The sequence below is a fragment of the Atta cephalotes genome, assembly GCF_000143395.1.
Source record: "Atta cephalotes unplaced genomic scaffold scaffold00002, whole genome shotgun sequence".
Taxonomy (NCBI): Eukaryota; Metazoa; Arthropoda; class Insecta; order Hymenoptera; family Formicidae; genus Atta; species Atta cephalotes.
The window spans coordinates 12,635,162-12,658,736 of record NW_012130066.1 but is presented as its reverse complement, the minus strand read 5'-3'; the positions used below and the strand labels follow the sequence as shown (position 1 = coordinate 12,658,736).

The following is a 23,575-nucleotide window of genomic DNA, read 5'->3' as shown; positions in this document are numbered from 1 at the left end:
TACTACTATATTAATTAAAAATAAATAATAAGTAAAGTAACGTTTACGTTCTNTATATATATATATATATATATATATATATATATATATATATATTGCTTTGTCTATCATTGTTGTTCTTCAATTTGACCTTTCATTAGCCACATTCGGGGAAATCGTCAAAGGCTTCGAGAATTTCCTTTAACAGATGTAATGTTGCGTCAAGATTATTAAGAGCCCATTCCAACTTGGCGCTTTTCATCATCACTAGGCATCGGAGCGGATGCTCTGGCTCTTGCCAATAAACGTCGCGCTCTCTCATATTCTGAGTTTTCAGATTCGAGCTTTACAGTTGCCAACCAAATTTCTTCGGAATTTGAATTAGCTTGAATTAGCGAGAGATAAAATATAGCTGCTGGTACATCGCCCTAAAAGCAATGGAATTGCATAAAAAGAAATAATAAATAAGAGAAATAAATGTTATAAATATATAAATTATAAGAATTAATCTACTTACAGCTAGCCATTTTGATTTTGCACCCATCAGCCAAAGCATTTCGCTCTTGGGACAATGAACGACTCTTTGTAATAAAATTTCCAAAGATTCCTGCGTGCCATCTTTTCAAAATAAGCTGCACCAAATTGATTTCTTACTAGGAAATGTTGTTAATGCATAAGCATAGACAGCTTTGGCACATTCCAGTGCTCCTTGTTAAGCGCACTGTAAGCAATATTTTTTAAATATAAATATTCATTTCGCATATATATCATTTGTTTACATAGGAAATTACAAAATTATATAGAAAATTATTAGTCTTACAATTTCAACATTTTTCATCCAAATATGTTTTCTGTCCTCTTCTTCTACTCCAAAACCAATAATAATTTTAACAATAACTCGAACAGTGCACTGCCCTTGCTTTTTCAGCTTCCATAGCTTCTTTAAATCAATGTTCCCTATTGATCTCTACTTCATTTGCATTTAACGAGGATATAGTATGTTCGATAATCTTCTTCACCATATGTTTATTGCCATTTGCTTCTTCCAATTTTGCAGTCCAAATTTGTCTATCGTTTGGGATATTCTCTCTAGCTTTGTTTAAGACTTTTCTTACATTATCGTTTCCAATCTAGCAAGAGCAAGCCACAAATCTACACTAATCGGACAACATTCGACCGCACGACTGAGCAAGATTCGTCCATCCTCGGGATCTTCTCAACAGCCGCTTTCCACAGTCCGAGTTCGGGATATGTTCTAGTGCCTTTCGATACATTCTTCACTTCGCTTCGCTTCCGTTTCTAAATCCTTTATCCAAAATTCTCACGAATGTCGGAATGTGGCGCACCAATTGTGCTATTACTGCTTTTGCTGTGTCCGGTGGCTGCAGTCTTGCAGCTTCTAATCACAGATCTTCAGAAGTAGGATTAATTTCGCATCCTTTCATTATTAAGGTTTCTTGCCGAACCTTTCCAGTCATCTCTTCTAGATGCGCAATCTTCTAGATGCAGGAGGATGATTAGGATTAGTTTTTCTGACGGATTTTAATAATAATTTGGCTTTCTTTATGTCGCTATAAAAAAATAAAAAAATTGTATTAAAGGTTTTATCCATTTATAAAATTTTGAAATTAAATATTACTTTAAAACCAAATATGTACAATAATTATTTACTTACTTTATGTCTCCACCATAAGTAGGTATCAGACTCTGTAAATCCATAAGGTATTCTTTTGGATCAACTACAGTTTAGCTCTACTACAAAATCAGAAACCTGATTCAGCTTGACATTCATTAATGTGTTTCTGGCCTGTCCAATCTTTCTGAGATCAAGATCCTCCGTAGGAGTTAACATACCAGGTGTCATCACACCTGGCATCATGGAAGTGAGATCGCTAGATGGATCAATGCTGGTAGACATCTCTCCTCCTAAATTTCTCGCTACAGAATCTGGCAACGGAGTGAATTTTTCTGCTCTTAGATTACGCTACTTTCGATTTCTAGCATCTCCTACCTCAAGAACATTCTTCCATTCATCTTCAGTTACATTAATTTTCTTTTTAGGTTTGAGAATTGCTGAGCAAGTACGTCCCAGCTATCTTGACGATAGTGTTCCAATTCTTCTCTGGTATATTCTTTACGTTTTTCGTCCATTCATTTATCAATAGCTTCATAAATAGTATCTACTTCTTCATAATCTTTATCATAAGGATCCTGGCACAATATGAGAATATTAATATCTCATATTACTTAGAACATTATTACTTAACAGATCTATTCTACTTATTTTACTGAAAAAAGAGCCTCCATATCCTGAAAATTTATCATAATATGAATCGTTCAAGTCTTCTTCATTTTCCTCCTCTTCTTTCTTTTTTATATATTTTGTGGGTGGAACATGTCTCATCTCTATTATGTTCACATAAATTTAAAATTAAAAGCATTCTAAAATTTGACTCTGTCAAGTACAAGTCTTTTATTCTTGTTCAACATTTGATGAACAGGGATAAAAATGATACTGGAATTGATGGAATCGAGTTTTGAAATATACCTCTGTAAGTAGTATATACAGGTAAGAAAGGAGGCTGTGAGAAGAGGATAAAGTTCTCTAGAGTACAGCAGCAACAATGTACGCTACTTGTGATACATCCTACCTTGCTTATGAATTTGCCTAATCTTCTTAATATTTATTGTTTAATACATTATAGACTCATTTATTTAATAAGACCAATAAATATTTTTAATATATATTTTATTATTGCTTAGGGATCTGTCTAATCCTTTCGGAATCTATTATTTTTAAATGTATATGTATATATATTGTAGACTCATTCATTTAGCAAGGCAAAGATTAAATAAATATATTCAATATACACTCTACCTTGCATAGGAATCTAATCTTTATAGAACTATTATTTTTAGTATATTTTAGTTTCAATCTCATTTGAGTTGTGTTCATATATTACTGTTAATCGATTGTCAGTACTAAAAATCTATCTATCTAATCTAAGGTAGCTTCCATTATATACTGTACTAACAACTGGTAATAATACAAACACGGTCTTAATACGGCGAAGATTTAATATACAGTGCATGTGATCAAAGCATGCATCCAGCATATGCATAGTTCCTTACATTATGTCAACATAACAAATTTCGTAATTTCTTCGTAAACAGTAGTGAACATTAGATTAATATCTCGCTTTGCGGAACAGAGTGACACTTTCTTTTCTGCCAGATTCTTTCGTTTCATGCAAAAAATGCGTCGAATGAGCCTAACTTTAAAATTGAAGGTGAGGTAGCTATTCCAAATAATTATCTTTTTTCAATTGTATAATGTAATTTTTTACTTACGAAACGTCATTGGCATTTCGAACGAGACCAATATCAGACCGTATTGTAAATCCCGTTGCTCTGAATAGCAAAAAGAAATTATATAAATTTGTTATTTAATTATAGTTTATATCAATGGAGATACATACTATATACTAGGTTAAAACTTACTCTCTACCAATACCGGCAAGAAAGTATCCCAAGAAAGTCGGCACACCCAAAAAATGCTTTTTATTCCGCGTATTTAATGAAACCGAAAAAATTGCCATCTTGGTGGTTCTTAAACTGGGTCTATGTGATTTCTAATTGCTTAATACATTAAAGCCCGATATCCATGTTGCTAGAAATCGGTCCGAGATCTCGAACAGAAAAAAAATTAACAAATCACATTTGAATTATTTGATCACATTGTGATTAGTCAATTCATTCTTTCTTCATCCGAGGTTTTGCATCGATTTCTAGTATCGTGGACACAAGGCTTTATCAACACAGGAATGCACAAAATACAAGGCCGGAATCAGATGTTTGACCAATCCAAAACCAGAACAAAAGGAGTCAAAATTTCTTTGTCCTCATTGGTACAATTTCAATTTTTAATCTTTAATCTCAATCTTTATAGTCTGATTCCGATCTAATGGTCTACAATGTAAGAGATTCCACATAATAAAAAGAACAGAGAACAGAGAATAAAAATTTCAACCTACCAAAATTATGTATTGTGGAATACGCAGTTTCTGATAGGTTGAAATTCTTATTCTCTGTTCTCTGTTCTCTGTTCCTTTTGCGCGGAGCCCTTAACAGCAGTTTAAGAAGTAGGCGTAAAAATCAACTAATCATAATTATTTTTCTCATATTCGACTATGACATGATGATATTGATCAATTACTACGTTTATTCCTTAATCCAGTGCTGCTATTGTCCATTGTAGACTAAGCCCATTCTATAATAGGCAGTAGCAGTAGTGAATTAAGGAGTAGGCGTAGAAATCAATCGTAGTCGAATGTAAGAAGGATAATTAATTATGATTAGTAGATTTCTGTGCCTACTCTTTAATTCACTACTGCTACTGCACATTGTAGAATAGGCTTAAAGCTTTCTACAATAGAGACGTAAGCCGTAAGAAATTAACTAATCATAGTCAATTATTCTTTTCACACTTAATTATGAATGGATAATTTCTTACGGCTTACAACTTGCCTCTATTGTAGAACGGGCATAATGCGTCGCCTACAATATACGGAGGAAGAAGAGTAAGAAATTGACCAATCACAGTCGATTATTCTTCTCACATTCGACTGTGATTGGTCAATTTCTTACTCTTCTTACTCCGTGTAGATGATTCCAGAATCAGGGGTTCGAATGTGTATTTGAAATAAGGTGAAAATTACAAAAGTGAACAATAATTACTAGGTATTGACCAATTAAATTATCAATATTCTAGTAAATTTATTCACTTTTGTAATTTTCATTTCATTTCAAGATACCCATCGACCCCTACTACGCATTGAAAATTGATATTAAGGATTGAAATTTGATTAATGAGGATGCGATCCTATGTGGAATTGGCGGAACGCTTGGTTATAACTTTATTTCGCCGATTCCGTTTCACTAAAATGTGTTTTCCTATGTCCCATAGAGTGGAATTTCCACTCTAAGAAACTCAGAACGCACATTTAGCATTGACCAATCACAAGAGCCTTGCCATAGGTCAGTTTCATTAGATCCACCGGAATAGCGTTTATCACTGGCTTGCATTGATTGCGCATCTGCAAGTTCCGCTCCATAGGATATAGGAAACTAAATTCTTGCGGAACGGAAATCACACATACAGGGACATTGCCCTGATTTTATTTTGTGTACCTACTTTGATTTTGATTTATATTTTTTATTTTCGCCTTTCTGTATATTATATATACGACATTCGTGTTCTGACCATATTGATCTCCGTATTTATTTAGAGACTTATAGCGTTTTCTCTTGGCTGCACTAGCTTGCCCAATGTAACACTCAGACAGTATAGTGTGTTTTCTTGGCTGGTGAATTTATTCAGTGTAAGGCTTTAAACACAAGGAACAGGGAATAACGAGCTGTCCAATCAGAGCTCTAGGATATAATATCGAACTTACATACCAGAGCTCTGATTGAACGGTTTATTACTCCCTATTGCCTGTGCCTATTGTGTTTAAGCCTTAATGTTTCCATGGCTATAATGTAATACAAATTTTATGCACGAAGTGGGGTTTTGCTACACGAACTCAAAGAGACGATATAGAGTCAGTGTGACAAAAATTTGAAAATGAAAGTCAACCGGCAGCAGAATTAAATCGGATACATCAAAATACACGGTTTTTGATAAGTTGATATCATTATTCCTTATTCCTTCTATTGTGATGCACCATTAAACACGATAGTATGAAGTAATATACATACACCATGATGTATGTATACTTTTGTAGTGCAGCATCGAGGTTATACTCTGTGTATTCCAAAAAAAAACGGTATTAATTAATTACCTTTAGTGTTACGTTGAAATTCCATTATCACTCCATTCTTCCCAGTTAGAAATAGTTCCTCGAAAAGACGTTATGATGAAAAAGTCGATTCGAAGCTTGCAAATTTCAACATTTTCGAGTAACAAAAAAATATGTATATAGAGAATGCAATGAATTTTTGATATATTTTTAATATTTTTGGTATAAATTTGTGATACGTCATCTTATATTTTAAATATTTTCGTTCAAAAGTCGAATCGACATTTTTTAAATTTTATTTCGACAATATCGCTCTAATCATAAAAGTTTTCTCAAAATTTTTCAGAATTTATAAATAATTTTAGAACTTTTTAGAAAATTGTGAAATATTTTTATATGAATTGGAACATTTTTTTTATATGTTCCATCTCTTTCACAACATTTTTGAACAGATATATTACAATTATATATCTATTAGTATTATAAGTGAAACAGAAAACAAAAAGTACATTGTAGAATTAGCCTTAAATGGCACACACTTTCCGTAACAATAACCATAAGATATATAGTAAAAATGAGTCAATCACAGTCAAGAATTATTTTGAATTCTTAATTTTAATTGGCTGATTCTTATGATATGTCTTATGATTATTGTTACGAAAGATTTGTGCAGAGAGAAACCTGAGAGAGGACATGCTCAAAATCTGTAACCGCAAAATGCTTATGACATTGCAAACATTAGTTGCGGCGCTCGAATCAGTTCTTTTTTCTGGTTTTCCTTTTTCTCTATCTCTAATGCGTTCTGCGTGCAGATCTTTTGTAAGCCTCTGCGATAGATTTTAAGTTAGTGCTCGGTAAGATTAATCATCATTTCATGTTCATTGTAAGATCGATTACTGCTCATGTCGTTAGATAATTACTCGCGCCGTCAGATGAATGTTTATGTTATAGATTTTTTAATTTCTCATATTCTAACCTAATAATGCAATACCGATATCCAAGCTGTCGTAACGCAATTACGTCTCTACTCTTTACGTACGTTCCAAGTATTTATTTAAATTTATATTAAATCGCTTTATGGCTTGTGAATCAGAAACAATGAGTAACATTTCTTTATGAATTTAGTGATTTCCCGTCATTCTTCCTTCGCCATTAATTAGCCGTCGTCGGCCCTTAGACACGCTCGGCATCACATTATAGTTGCGTTTAGTAATGCAAATCTGAGGCGTCGGAGTGCTTTTATATTGTGTGTCTTCCAATAAGCGACATAGTGATCTTGATATGCCATCTTTGTTTAATATTGGCAAACAACAAGGATGTAATGATCTATTGTGTCACACTAGGTTGTTCGCGTCGCACGCTCCAACATGCTCCAATATGCGTCCAATCGCGTCACTGGAACCAATATGGCGACTAGATGTTCGCGTCGCGTTAAAACATACTCCATGGATCAATTAAAAGCCCGCGCCATTTGTCTCACCTCAGAAGGTGGTATGATTGGGGCACGTTACGCACACATGTGTAATGGTTGAAAACGTTCTATATTGAAAAAAGTATTTCAGATTCATTTTGTATAAAAATGCATTTAATAAATGCGTTTTTGATATAAATATAAAAATAAAATATAACAATATAGTATAATCCTACAATAACAAAATAAAATAATAAAATAAAATAAATAAAATTAGAAAAATAAAAAAATAAAATAAAATAATATTAATACAATAAAATATAATATAATATAAAAATATAAAAATATAATATAACTTTTATATAGAAAAGTAGCTCATGTATTATAAATGCAATGTAATAAATTAAAAATGTCAAGACTTTTTTAAAAAAAACGAGCAAATGTAGTTAACTAATAAAATTCGTCTTTTATTACATTCATATAACGCTATAAATTTCGAACGTTTCACCTTACAAAGTCTTCATTAGTGATAATAAAAAAACGTATTTATGTAACCCTATCCAATGTCAACGAACTAACATATGTTACATAATAAAAATTATCACTCTAGGCTAATCTTATTTAGTTATTCCTATAGTATTTATAGTATAATATAGTCTAATCTATAGTATAGTATTTATAATTTATACATTCGTTATACGAATATAATAAAAGACGAATTTTATTAGTTAACTACATTTGCTCGTTTTTTAAAAAAAGTCTTGACATTTTAATAACTTTTATATTTATTAAAAACGCATTTATTTTGTATAATTATATATTGTTAAAAACACTTTTCAAATAATCGAGGTAACACAAAATATCCGAAACAAAACGAGACGCATATCCAATTCGAGTTGATTCGAGTCGATTGATTACTCACGGATTAGATTAGGTGACATGCTCACTTGTCCTAAATCCGTTCGTGTTACTGAACATTGGAGCATGAATGCAACTGCTCCAACCGCCATCTTACCTGTGATCCAAGTGCTCTCTGGTTTAATTTGGACCATGCGACGCGAATAAACCTATTAATTTCATTAATGTTAATACTGATAGCCTCCCTATTTCAAAAAGTTCTAAAAGTCAGTTATGACCTATCCTAATCAAATTCAAATTGTTTTATCAGGTTCTGTATCTTTTCTCATTGGTGTATATCATATAATAAGCCAACAACTCATGATTTTTTACAATACTTTGTCACAGAGTTCAAACAATTATCTACAATCAGTTTTACGAAAATATGTAAAATGTATTATGTTAAAATTAAAGCAATCATATGTGATAGTGCTGATCATTTGTAACTTGTACCAGAGAGAAATCTGAGAGAGGCCACGGCGGTCTTTTTCGCGTGATAGGCAAAAGTTACATTACGCTAGCGGGAGCGAGAAGAGCTCTCACTGTCTTACAATTAGTTGCCTTCGGTGCATCGAGTGAAGGAGACAGCGAGACGTAGTGCGAAAGAGTCAGAGGCCTCTTCTATCGCCTAAAAGGTTTTACTGGCCGAAGCACGATTGCACACGGATATGGACTCAATCTTTACGTGTGTTACGTGACGTCACGACAGTGGCAACTTGACTGCCGCTTGCCGAGGTATCCGTGTACATATAACGCGTCCAATACACATAACGTACAATGCCATAACAGTAAGCATTAAACTATATAATATAATTAGAATATATTGATAATTATTTTAGCAACCTGACTTCTCTAAAATTGTTAAGACTATGTGTTAAGACTATAACTATAAATCTATAAAAATTCATTTATTTTTCGTATGTCTCATGATTATATGCATATTCGATATGACTGCAGTGAAATTAATTTTCATAATTTGAGATAATAGCAGTGAGATAATACTTGATTTCTAATAAGACTGCCATTTCGTATTGTACACTATTTTCTATTCTCTTGTATAGTCTACTATAATAATTAATTTCGAAATTTTTCTCTCGTTTGGATAAGATACTTCCAAACAAATAAAAAGTTGATGTATTATGTTATATTATGTTAGTTAAAAAATCAATTCAAATAAAAACTATAGTAAACTTTATGTACCGAAGTTTTTAAATAAATAAATATGAAAAATACTACAATTTATATTGTCTAATAAATATACGCAGTTTTGATTGTATTTAAAAGTAAGGAATATTTTTCAATCATGACACCATATAGAGAATATTCTAAGCATTTTGTAAGAAAAGTATAAAATACAATTAGAATTTTTTATTCAAATTTGATCAAATTACACGAAAAAGAGTTCAAAAGCATTTGGAAAACTAAAACAAACCTGTGTATCTATATTTGCAAATAATTCTCTCGACACTTGTTCCGATTTTAAGAGAAAAAAATTCAAATTTTCTTAAAAGTTGTCATTTTTCATTGATGTCAAAGAATTATTCTTAAATGGTGTGTTTATATCGAATTATTCCAGCGAAATATTGTTTTTGTTTAACATTAATTAAATTAAATCGACTCTCTCTCTCTCTCTTTCTCTCTCTCTCTCTCAATTATTTTAATGCAAAGTTATCCATTCTAACATTTAATGCTCTGCTATTGCTATCTGAAATTGTGATATTAGAAGCGAGAAAATAAAGAATGAATGCAAGTTATATTTAAATACTATTCAATAACATTCTTTCTTCGTTTCTGTACTACACACATTACACTAAAGCTTTCTTTAATTTTTGCTTTCACCAAAAATCAAACGTACCCATTTCACTAGATTCCAAAAGTGTACACTGGTTCAGCCTCAGAAAACAGATCTAATATTTTGTAATCGTTAGAATAGATAAAATGTACCGAAAACTTTTCTTGTTACGAAGAGAAATTAAATCATATTTATTTCTATATATAATTAATTTGACATTTTATTATGGCTGCGAACATATAGTTTATTTCGTTTTGGGTTACGTATCATTTTCAGATACATTATTTAATAAACAAAAAGGGAACATTTGATATCGGATCTATCAGATTGTAAAACATTATTTTACTGAAACATATTTCCATATTAAGTTATATTTTATAACAATGTGTTTATGTTTGTAATGCAGTATCGAATATATTATTACAGACATTCTTAAGAATTGTTTAATAGTTTCGATATTACACAAGTAATGCGTAACGTAAAATATTCAACAGAGAACACTTTCAAAGCGTTCAGAATTGCATAAATATCAAATCATCAAAACTCAGTAAAAAGTCAACGCAGAACAAAAATAAAAAAAATTTTAAAGCTTGTACTGTAACATGTTTTTGAAAAAATTTTTATGTTTACGATTTCGTATTTAAAGATCACATTGTTACATATGATACTTAAAATTACATTCAATAATCTGCAGCTTGGTAAAAAGTACGTTTTAAAAAAATTTGATACTTTTACATAAAAGTATAGAACTTTACCTATACAAACTGTTTCTTTTTAATTTCCTCATGATTTTTCTTGGTGGATCACGTCTAATGTAAATACATTAATAAACACACACGCGCACGCACACACGCACACATGCACGCACTCCTCATACCCAAAAAAACCTGACCATTTTTTTCACAAATTTTTAATATTTTCAAATAGCAATAACTCAGTGAAAAATCATCGTAGCGAAATGTTTAAAAAAGCCTTTTATAGATTGAAATCTCTACTTTCTAGATCGGTACTTTAAAAAACAGTCGTACTGATGTTATATGAAGTTACATAAATGAAGATGCATAAATTTCTTAAAATTTTTTTTATCAAATTTGCGAAGTTCCACGACGCCAATTAAAAATTGCGTACAAATAGGGTTCATAGCTTTCGAAAGAATGAATCTTTATCTTTAATTTGTTTTTATAGACCTCTGTATGATTTTTTTCACGGAGTTGAAGCAAAAACGACCTTTTTTGCTTAATGTTGAATAATTCGATGAAAAAAAAATCGTATAAAGATTTATAAACAAGCAAATTGAAGATAAAAGTTCACACTTTCGATTGCTGTAAACCGCATTTTTGTGATCTTTATTTCACATAAACACTTGTAAAATTTGTATAAAATTTTTATATTTGACGAGTATCTATTTGTGTCCGTAGCTCCATAAAGGATCAGTCGGATTGAAATACTAATTACTGATTTCAAAAGTAAAGATTTCAATCTTTAAAATGTTTTTTTTTTTTAAATTTCGTTACGATCATTTTTGACGGAGTTATTTTATCTTGAAGGTTATTAAGAATTAACTTTGAAAAGGTCAAAATCAAGCCTTAAAAGATCATTTAGAATTAGCTTTAAAAAGGTTAAAATCATTACGTATCTCTGCGAAAAAAATTATTACGAATACGCACGCACACACGCAAGCATGCATCATTTTTTATTTAAAATAAGAAATAGCTTTCGAGAACCTATTTAAAATAAATGACAAGTTATTTTTATATTTTAAATAATAGTTATTCTAAATAAGTTATTTTAAATAAATAAATGCATTTTCGGACCCTATTCCTTATTTAATATTTTAAATAAATTTTTTGGAACCTATTTTATATTTTTTATTTCAAAGTCGTATCAGTTATTTTACCGAATCCTACTTTTAAAGCATTTCTAACGAAACCTCACATAACATTTTTTTCTTTCCATTGCACTTATATAATATGCTTTCGCAATTAATTATTGGGAGTACAAATAAGTTTCCGCCGTTTGCAAAAGACGGCGCCACTAATAAACTATAGTTAAAATTGTTTGATGTAAAACAACATATCGTAAGATTGGACATCCGGCAACCATAACCTTGAAATATTAGCGATTTTGTAGCATCATATATTTTTTTTTGTATCAAAATGTCGAATTTTGAGCCGAATAAGCGTCATTTGCGGGAACTTTTGATTTACTTCTTTAATTTGAAGAAATCTGTAGCTGAGGCTCATAGATTGCTTGTAGAAACATATGGTGATGCTGCCTTAAGTGAGAGAAGTTGTCGTGAGTTTCAAAAGTTTAAGAACGGTTTGACGTTGAAGACAAAGAACGTAGCGGAAGGCCGAAAGTGTATGAAGACGCGTTATTGGAAGATTCGTGCCAAACGCAAAAAGAACTTGCACTTACATTAGGAGTGACTCAACAAACAATTTCATATCGTTTGAAATCATTGGAAATGATTCAAAAGCAAAGGAATTGGGTTCCATATGAACTGAAGCCGAGAAACATTGAACGCCGATTTTTCACATGTGAAATGCTGCTTGTCATAAACGAAAGAATTTTTGCATCGTATAGTTACTGGTGATGAAAAATGGATCCACTACGATAACCCAAAGAAGAGAAAATCATGAGGACCATCTGGCCATGCTTCAACATCGACAGCCAAGTCGAATATTCATGGAAAAAAACTCATGTTGTATATTTGGTGGGATCAGCTTGGTATCGTGTATTCGTATTATGAGTTGCTCAAACCGAACGAGACCATTACTGGAGCTCTCTTCCAAACATAATTGATGAGATTAAACCGAACATTCAAGAAAAAACGCGCCCACTACTCCAGGCATGACAAAATTATTCTCCTGCATTATAATGCTCGACCACATGTTGCGGCGCCGGTCAAAAACTACTTAAAATTCAAATGGGAACCCCACCCGTCGTATTCTCCAGACATTGCTCCTTCGATTACCACTTCCGATCGATGATGCATGGCCTGTCTGAGCAGCACATCATATGAAGATACCAAAAATTGTATCGATGATTGGATAGCCTCAAAAGATGAAGCGTTCTTCCGCGGTATTCACATGCTATCGGAAAGATGACAAAAAGTAGTGGCTAGAGATGGCTATTACTTTGAATAAAACATTATGTTCTTTCACAATAAATTAATTTTTGATAAAAAAACGGCGGAAACTTATTTGTACTCTCAATATCTGTTAAATAATATTAAGTTGTTCAGAAAATTCATTTTCAAATTTTGTTAACTCAAAATTATATACAGAATAGAAAGACAAAGGGCTATGAGCTTAAAATTAATCGTTATAAATTAAAATTTGAAATCGTTAATAAATAAACATGTCATATAATTAAAATATAAAACTTTAATAAATAAAAACAACACCAAACGTTTCGATCCCTGTTGGATCATTATCAATGTAATATTATCAAAAAAAATAATAGTGGAAATATTACATAAATAAAATAAATAAAATTATAATGCGCTTTCGCAGTACTAATTATCAATGTCGCTCAATATGTAATAAATGTTATAAGAATGTTGTAATCGATAATCATGTATTCCTCTAGATTGTGTATGTAGATTATAGACAAACATACTTGTTTTTGCTAAAAAGTACAAATATAATATAAAAATGTAATAGGAATAAGTAATCAAATCTAATAACAGAAAACTAAGAAGCAAAAAAAAATAATGAAAAAGTAATTTAATATTATGAGAAATGTACATTAAAATCATTAATACAAATTGAAATTACGAATTAATACGAATTGTGTGATGTACAGTCATAAATTATATATATTAAATTTAGTAGCAGCTAAATCAAATGAGAATGAATATAATCGTGTGTCAATATAATATAAACGTCGTCTATTCTTAGGCAATGCGATGAGATTGAAAATATAGTCATTTCTCTAAGATGCTCGGAGACAATATAAAATCCAACTTATAGATAGAAAATCTAATTTATTTAAGTCTATCTAATCAGAATGTAGTTTATAAGATTTCCTGTAACGATTGTGAGGCGAACTATGTTGGTCAGACAAAAAGAAAATTAAGTACGAGATTACATGAACATATGATATTAAGAAGAATACTGGTTCTCCTATTGTTATAATTAATCATCATATCAATTTTTATCACAATTTTAGATAGAACGAAGTAAAAATTTTTGCGAATCTTCGTATAACAAGAGATTAGTGTCTGAAATGATTCAGTAGTGCGCGGCAGCATATGGCGTTACAAGCGTTAGGGTCTGAGCACAAGAATGTCGTAATACTTACTTAGATTGAAATTATAGACGTAAATAACGCATAAGCTTTCGTCTCCAAGAGACGGCAATAAATCCTACATCATACGCCAAAGCTTGTGCGTTATTTACGTTTACAACTTAAGTCTTTAACTTAAAATAAATAAAAATACATTGAATAGATGCGTTTTCGCGTAAGAATAAATATTTGATAAAAAAATGTTTCTCTGTCCCACGAACCAAGATATTATACATCAAAGTTGATGACTATTGAGGTTAAGAAATCTCATATTATATTTAAATGTATCGATATGATCATGTGTTGTGATCACGTGTGCAAGTTCTTGTAGACAGACGATATTTCTCTACTGCAAACTCTGATTATACTGAAAAATGATATTCAATATAGCAATAAATAAAGATTCTTGGCTCGCTGTTCAAAAATGTGTTGATAATGCTTAAAACTTAATTCATACGGGCCAAAATTCATACAGGAAATGATTTGACCGAGATTTAACCGATCATAAACGAATACAATCCTAACAGCACAAAGTCGACTCTAAGTCTTTGTGTGACTTAGGTCGACTTTAAGTCGACTTGTCAAAAAGTCTACATAAAATATTCGTAAGATGTCGTTGCAATGTACGCGCACGTTATTGCGCACGATGCAGTATACAACAACTAATAAATGGAGATTGCAGAAATAGCGGCCGGAAATCTGTTAATAATTAAAGAATAGAATTAATATTATAAAAGATTTATTATTAAAGATTTGGGAACATTAGTGCAACTATAGTAATATATTTTTGTGTAAAATATTATTTATGTATTTAATTATTAATTAAAGACATTTTAAAATTGGAATAATGCGTATATAGTCAGAGCCGGATTGTATAGGTTAATTATTTATGATTAAATAACTAGAAAACCTGAAAATGTCCAAACAATTTTCTGAGTTGTCGAAATGTCAACGAAATAGGCGAACTTTATTACAATTGGAACAATTAAGGCATCACAATCGCAATTAAATAGTAAGCGTTCTCGCCAGACTATCAACAAGTAAGTTTAGATGAAGCTAATTATTTCATAATATTTTAAAATCTTTCATGATTAATTGTGTATATTTTTGTTTGTTGTGCAGTAAACTCTACTTCGAAACAGATCAACGATTCGAAAAATATGAAAAATAATTATCTCATATCACAACAGTGCCATATATGTATCTCCTATTTGTAACTTTATTTAAATTTCTGTAGAAAAGCAACAAAAATCTACGATAAAAATTCCCGGCATCTCATCTATCAGTCCTGGGAAAGTCAAGTCAATGTATCATCATCAGGAGCGACACAATGAACATCACTTATCTGATATACAAGGTTGGTTAAGTCCTATATTCAATCCCACAGTTTATATCAATGTATATACACAATATCAAAAATTTATTAGGAAAAAAATGAATCTATTACTTATATCTTTAAAATTTACAATTACAATCTGTAATTGTACTGCTGTTTCTGTAATATTGCTAAGTAGGAATAGAAGTAAATTACAATAAGGACTTTCAATAGCATTTCCCAATGCTATATTTATTAAATCTTTTATTAATATGTAGTATACATTAATAAAATATTAATAAAATATTTAATATTAATATTTGATTTTCAGCTGTCTGAAACCAATTATTAACAAATATGAATCGAGATATTTCACAATAAAGAACAGCATATGGCTTTAATGCTTTTTGTTTATTATTGTTTATATTATTTTGTATGTAGTATACATATTAATAAAATATTTGATTTTCAAACTTATTTGATTCACCACGATTCGATGGTATAGAAAATGAATCCTCAACGAGAAATCATAATAATTGCTGTGGTAAGCAAATAATTTCTTACAGAGGAACATTACTGATTTGTTAATAGTTCGTCTTTTTCTTAATATTATATTTTTATGTTATATTTATATTTTATATTGTATTATATTTTAAACAAAAATACATAAAAATACATAAAAATTATTTTAAGTGCACATCATAAACTCACTCTCTTGTTCCTATAATAAATAATAAAAAACAAAAATTTTGGCAAATAGCCAATGCTGGTAATGATTATTATGATAATAGACAGATTTGACTTTATTAAAATATTAATATATTATTAAAATATTAATAGTTATTAATGTTAATTCAGTTTTTATGTTGCAATTTCTTCATATTACAGGCGAATGCAGAGATTACATCCGTAAGGAATTGAAAAGATTGTTCAGACAAATATACGCTATTGAAGCTTTAAAAGAGGGGAATGCAGGATGAAGTGAGATTGTACAAGATCTGTTACCTCATTGTCTCTAATGACGCTGAAAGAGTTCTTGCAGTGCGAAAATCAATTGGAAGTGAATATCAATATGAGAAAAACAATTTGTAAGTATATTGTCATATTGTCACATTTATTAAATATTACTTTAAATGCTTGTATTATCCGTTAAGAAAATTGTGTTTTTTCAGAAATTTACTCGCCATCTTATAACTTTTCGTCATGTTTAATTTTTCATGTATCATCAAGGACTTTTTTTATTTATATGTATTAAATTTGGTAATTTTATATTGAGCATTATTGAAAAGGATTTGATATAATATTAAAGTATGACATAATGCAAATAGAAAATTAAGTGGCAAAATTGCTACATAAAAAGATGTATGATGGACAAATTAACTTAATAACATCGACTGAACTTGTTTTCAAACATGTATATTTCATTTTTGCTATCGTATATACATTTCTTCCATTCAATATTCCATTTGTGTATTTTTTGTAATTATATACAGGAACATATGTTGAATCGGAGGTTCGACGGATAAGCAGTTTATTAGAAATATTTTATCACAAATTATCTCTAATGAAGCCAAATATCATGAACAAGTCAGAAGAGTGGTGTAAGATTTAAATCCACATCCATATCTGAACTAATAATCGGTAACATTTATTCTATTATATCTACTTTCCCATAACAACAAGATTTAAAACATTTTTGTGAGATTGAAAACATAGTCTTTTCCAATTTTCGTTGCGTCCATGAAATTCATCGTAAATGTTATTTAAAAATATCGATGAGCTAAACATATCAAAGTATAAAGGCTCCCCCTATTGCTTACAGATAATTTTAACAAGTGAATTACATAAATGCGAAAATTATATTCAAAATTAGATTGTAAGATGTCTATTGTTTTTGATATCAGATAAATCCACTAACTATAATACATCCTAGCTGTCTCGTCGGTGCTAACAGATAATTTTGGAACGTATAGTTTGGTTGCCCATATTAAGGTTATAATAGGTAGAGTATTCACATTCGCTATTTTTAATCCTTTTCCTAATCCCTTGCTCTCTCTCCATTTTATCGCTGAGTTGAGAAGATTGAAGAGAGAAGAGAGAAAGTTGAAGATTGAAGAGAGAAAGAATGGAGAAAAGATTAAAAATGGCGGATACTTATATTATAGTACTCTACCTACTCTATATTTTTACACTTGTTTGAAAGTTCAACGTGCAAATTCTTATTGATTATTTAAAAAAAAATTTGCATTGGTACAAAAGTGGAAAAGTGTAATCAATCAGAACCTATTGCCTTAATTTAATTTGTTTGTTTATAAAATTTATAAATATTATTTTATATTTTTATTTTTATTAATACAATTATTTTAATTGTAGATATTTCAAACTCGGTGGTGAAACGGTTACTAGGTCTGCCGAATTAGAAGAAGCCATTAAAGAATGGTTCGCTCGGGGATAGAATAAGAAGCGTTACAAAACAAAATAAACAGTATTAGTATAAACAATAAATAAATATATAAAATATAATAAAATAATGCTAAAATTATTTTTTAATAAATATAAAAAATATAAAATATATAAATGTAACATGCTACAATAATACAAATAATAAATATATTTATATATTTTTTAAAGTAATAATTTACTGATTTTTATAAATAATAGTCTAATGGTATTTTTTCTTGGCACTGCGCAGTGTTTCCATAAGAGTATATTAATTCTTGTAAATTTTGCCTATATAAATGCAACATCAGAAGATTTTTTATGACATTTTATGTTTCACATTAAAACAAGCATATACAAAAAGTCGAAAAAGATTCCCGATAAATTATATTTACTTATATTTAAATTTCGTTAAGTAGTATTATTAATTTTAATTAACAAAAATTTAATAATACATTATAAAACATTTATAACTTTTTTCAAAATTTATAGGAATTTACTCATCGGCGAATCGCGTTTATAGCATGTATTTTAAAGAAATGCTGAATTTAAACTTTAATTCATATTAAAAAATTAAAAAGGTATTAAGTTTAAATAACTTAAGCTTTTCTGTTTTAAAACAAATCTGCTTTAAAAACATAAATTCACTGCTTTAAAAATACAAATTATTTTCTTATATTATTTTTAAAGCAGTGAATTTGTGTTTTAAAAACAATGGACCACTGCTGTGACAGATTTCCTAACATAAATAGTCCTCAACTTTAATGATATATTTCGGTTCGCAGAGTAACGTGACATTTTTTTCTTCAAATATTTATTTTTACGCGAAAACACATTGATTCAGTTTTTTATCAAAATTTTTATCAAAATTTGAGTTGAACGCGATCTTCTTAACATTAATTACCACCTGCAGTACTCCAGAAAAAATACAGACAAGACGAATAAAACAGATCTAAAATCCATTCTCCAATTCTGATGGAAAAATTGTATTGAAATTAATTCTCGTTTGGAACAGCATTTCAGAAAAAATTCAGTTTAATTTCAGCGATTTTTTGTTGAAAAATTTATTTTTAGCAAAATTTTAAAGAAATTTTAAGAAGTTTCCGAAAAGTTTCTACAAAAGTTCAGAGAAATTTTAGTTTAATTTCAGTGATTTTTCAATATGTCAGTTAAAAAATTAACTTTTAGTGAAATTTTAATAATTTTTCAATCAACAATTTTGCTAAAATGTTCTAAACATGGAATAATTTCAGCGAAATTTTTTCACCAGGGAACGCACTTCAAGTCGGAATCCACAGTCTAATCATACAAAAGACAATATAATAATACATTTCGTAAATTTATACTTCTCAAATGCAGTTTTTACTAGAGAATTCAACCGAAATATTATAGAAACAGCCAAATATCAAATAAGTTCAACCTTAAGACCGTCTTCGTCAAGACATCCTTAAATCAAACAAGAATTTCTTAAGGAAAAACTTTTCGTCTTATTTCTGACTCAAATGTTACGATTCCAAGATGATCTTAATTGAATAAGACAATCTTCGAGATAGAGCGCTGCCTTGACTTCGATTCTGAATACCAACCTAAGACTCTATGAATCGACTATGAATACCAACCTAAGTCTGCGGTAGCCTGTAGCACGGATTCATATTATATTGGCCTAGTTTCCATCCGGATCAGAATGTAAGAATCAACTAACTACAATCGAGCATTCTCCTGTTGTTTGACTGTAACAGAGGAATACTCGATTGTAGTTGATTGGTTCTTACATTCTGATTTACATTCGATTTAAATCCTTGGTGAAAACTAGGCCATTGACTGTGTTCAGCAGAACACAATAATTTTGCAATTGTTTTATGATTTATTCTTTGCTGAGACTATTCCTTTTGACCTAAAGCATAATGCAATCAGCACGAAGAAAATTTCCAACAGTTGCAAAATAAACGTTCTGCTGAATGCAGTCATTCATTTTCTTCATAGTTCTGCTATACATGCTGTAATTTTATCGGCAGTGTTATATGATGGATGTAGCCATGTAATACTCAAATCGAAAATGGGATATTGTCGCTAGTGTACGAACAATTTCGACGGTAACACGAAAAACGCCGGCCTGTTGTTTCTGTCGTTTCTCTCTGTCTAAAGAATGTTCAAATATAATTTTATATATTTAATATGTAATTGTTACTAGATATAACTATGAATGCAATTACTCTGATCACTATATTATACATTGCTGACTTATGTTGCGGTACTTTATTACCACCAACAGGAAAAAATAAAAAAGAGAAAAGAAAGCTTCATGATAAAGTAAGAATCAATGAAAATGTATTTTATTCGCATTTATATGGGTAATTATTCAGAATATGAGTCCTCCCTAGAATCTTAATAAAAACTCATTACTACTCATTTGACGCGTTTTCACTCAAAACAAAACGCGGCGGTCAGCCTCGTGAATTGAATTATTAAATATTAAAGTTCGAGAGGTTAAGATATCTGTCATCTCCATTCGATAGCGCTATGTATATGGTCTACATTAATTATACAAATTCTGTACTTCACAAACACAAATTCACTGCTTTAAAAATAAATTGATTGTTTTAAAAATACAGTGAATTTGTATAATTGAAGCAGAACATATACTTAGAGTATTGAGCTGTATTGAGTCGACACAGATATCTTAAGACATCTAAAGTCTCGAACTTCAACGCTTAATAACTCAATTTAAGAGATTGACTGCCGCGTGTTTTGTCAGATTCTTTTGTTTTGTATGAAAACAATTGAACGATTACATTTCTAGGAGGGGAGAGGAGGGCCGTATTTAAAATAATTACCTTTATATGTAAATACCCTTATAATAAAAGCGCAAAGCTGATTCTACAATGAGTCAGTAATCGGAAATTTTAAGTCTCTTGGTAACTTTTAATCTTTAGATAACCACATATTGTGAAAACAGACTATTCGTCTAAGTTGGCTGTTGGCCAAACCGGTGGTTTATCAATTCACTGATAAGACTTAGGATTGCTGATTACCAAACTTATTGTAGAATCAGCATAAAATACAATAACTATATGTACATACTTATTAACAATATATGTGATTTAGTTTTAGGAAAAGTAAAAACTGAAAATATTTGAAAAAAAGATAATTATACAGTTTAGCATATTCATCTCAAAAATCAAGAAAATTAAATTTATACGACGTTTTTGCACGAAAGAATCTGGCAAAAAAATTGCTCTACCCTGTGATCCAAGATATTAAGCATTAAAGTTGATAACTATTGAGGTTAGGAAATCTATCGCAAAGACAAAATGAAGGTAATTCTTCAGAAGAGCTATCTTCGATGAAATTAGGTTCAATGAGGTTTTGCGTAAAATGAAAGAATCTGACAGAAAAAAGTCCGGGACTGCTCTGAGACGCGAGATATTGGGCGTTAAAGTTGACTAAAGTTACTATTAGATGCGTTCAGCATTGCAAATCGGAGGCGTCCGTTTGCTCTTTTACATCGAAAATCGAAGGCATCCGTTCGCTCTTTTACATCGAAAATCGTTCGATAATTCGCATTTTTCTACTACATATCATCTCATCTGCGTTCAGTATTAACATTTGTAGAGCCAATCGAGCTGCTTGATCCTGAACAAAATATTACATATTCTACCCGCTTGGGGCCTAACTGTTTAGAAGTTACAGCTTAGACAGTAAAAAAATCGCTCTAAAGACTTCTCCACTGTCTGCATGAGTTAGAAATATTCCGGACACTCCAATAAACGAGAATGGATTAAAATGGATTGAAATTTTCCGAATACGTATTTTAAATAGTAATAATACTTTTTTTTTAGATTTAATTGGATTCAATTAAATTCAATTAGATTCAATTGGATGCAATTGGATTGAAAAACTGCATTTCCTATTCAAAATTTTGAATTGAACCGTATTCACAATTATATTTGTTGTGTGTTTGTATACACAGAAAAAGCTAATATTATTTTTAGATTGAAAGGCAAAGATATGATCCATTCCTATAAATAAATAAAAATGCATTCAGAATTGAAAAGCATTCATTTTAATATTCATGAATCAATATTTCTGAAAATCTGAATCCATTTCAATTTATTTCAATCCATTCTCATTTGTTGGGATTGGCCTAGTTTCTATCGAAGGTTTAATCCGGATCAGAATATAAGAACCAACCAACTACAGTCCAACATTCTTCTGTCATTCGATTATAACAGGAGAATACTCGACTCTAATTAATTGGTTCTTACATTACATTAAACCCTCGGTGGAAACTAGGCCACTATTTAGGCTGTAACTTCTAGATGGTTAGGCCCCGAGTGGGTAGGATGTTATATTTTTTTTATTCGGGGCGACGTATCAATAAGTACTAGTTTATACACTCCACTGTCTACATAACAGATTAATAATCGTTACGTAGTAACACTTTAGTCAACTTTAAGGTGCTTCACACAAAAAAAAGGAATAGGAAAAAGAGAATAGTGAATAAAAATTTCAACCTATCAGAAATCATATATGGAATATACAATTTCTGATAGGTTGACATTGGAGCCCCTAACGCTCCATATCTCGGCTCACAGGGCAGAGCGATGTTTTTTTTGTCAGATTTTTTCGTTTCGTGCAAAAACACGTCGAATAAACCTAATTTTATTGATTTTTGAGATGAGTATGCTAAACTGTATAATTACTGAAAGTAAATATTATTAAATATATATTATATTAATATTAAATATATATTATATTATATTAATATATATATTATATTAAAGCACTTTAATGAAATGTGTATTAATTGATATAAAAATTCTTTATGAATTTTATATTTCGCGTTAACAATCTATTTATTGAATTACATGCAATTGAATTATTCTATGTAATTGTGATGAAGGCGAACAAAAATATAGATATCGATTATATCTTGATACCTCGATAGCATACTTCGTAAAAAGTTTTTTTATAACTATATATAAATGATTATTTATAATTAAAATACATACGAAACTATATGTTTACATATAATTATATAGAGTAGTAAGAAAACTGAAAGCTGTAAAAGTAACCAAGATTTATTTTTGCAATCGTACGGAAATTGATATTTCGATGATCCATGAACATATGATGTTACTAAATATAAAACTGTTTTAGTACGTTTACACACCGATTTATGAAAGTTATAACATCTAGTATTATAATTATTAACATTAGATGCCATGTAAACATAGAAAAAGTGTACTTGGTCAAAAATGTTTAATTAAATTTTTTTTATTTAATTTAATTAAATTTAATTAAACCAAAAGGTAGTTTAATTAAAATGTATAGTTAAAATATATATTTTTTCAAATGATCTAAAGGTTTACAATTTTTACTAATTTTTCACATATGCAGAATAGCATCTGTAATAATTTTTCTGTTATTCATATACAGAGTGGGCCATTTAAAATTTGGAATTTAATTTGGCTCTAAAAAAAACGCATGAATATTTTTCAAAGTTTATGGCTTTATTGGAAAGGTAGTACATTGCCATTAAACATGAAATACAATTTCATTCAAATGACTTCCACGGCTGGCTGCACAATACCCCATTCTATCAACCCAATTTTTCAGTACATTTTCCACTGTATGGGCGCGTATTT

At 30.1% G+C, this 23,575-nt stretch overlaps 1 protein-coding gene and 1 pseudogene across 1 annotated transcript in view; one reads left to right on the top strand and one right to left on the bottom strand.

Moving 5' to 3' along the window:
* The window catches only part of LOC105622188, a 4,610-nt pseudogene extending 1,032 nt beyond the window's left edge, over positions 1 to 3,578 (bottom strand).
* Positions 3,579 to 20,126: 16,548 nt separating this feature from the next.
* LOC105623947 (chitinase domain-containing protein 1-like) overlaps positions 20,127 to 23,575 on the top strand; it is a 48,328-nt gene continuing 44,879 nt past the window's right edge. Inside the window, 1 exon segment of the mRNA XM_012205320.1 lies at positions 20,127 to 20,237. Coding sequence (XP_012060710.1) covers positions 20,127 to 20,237 — 111 coding nt within the window.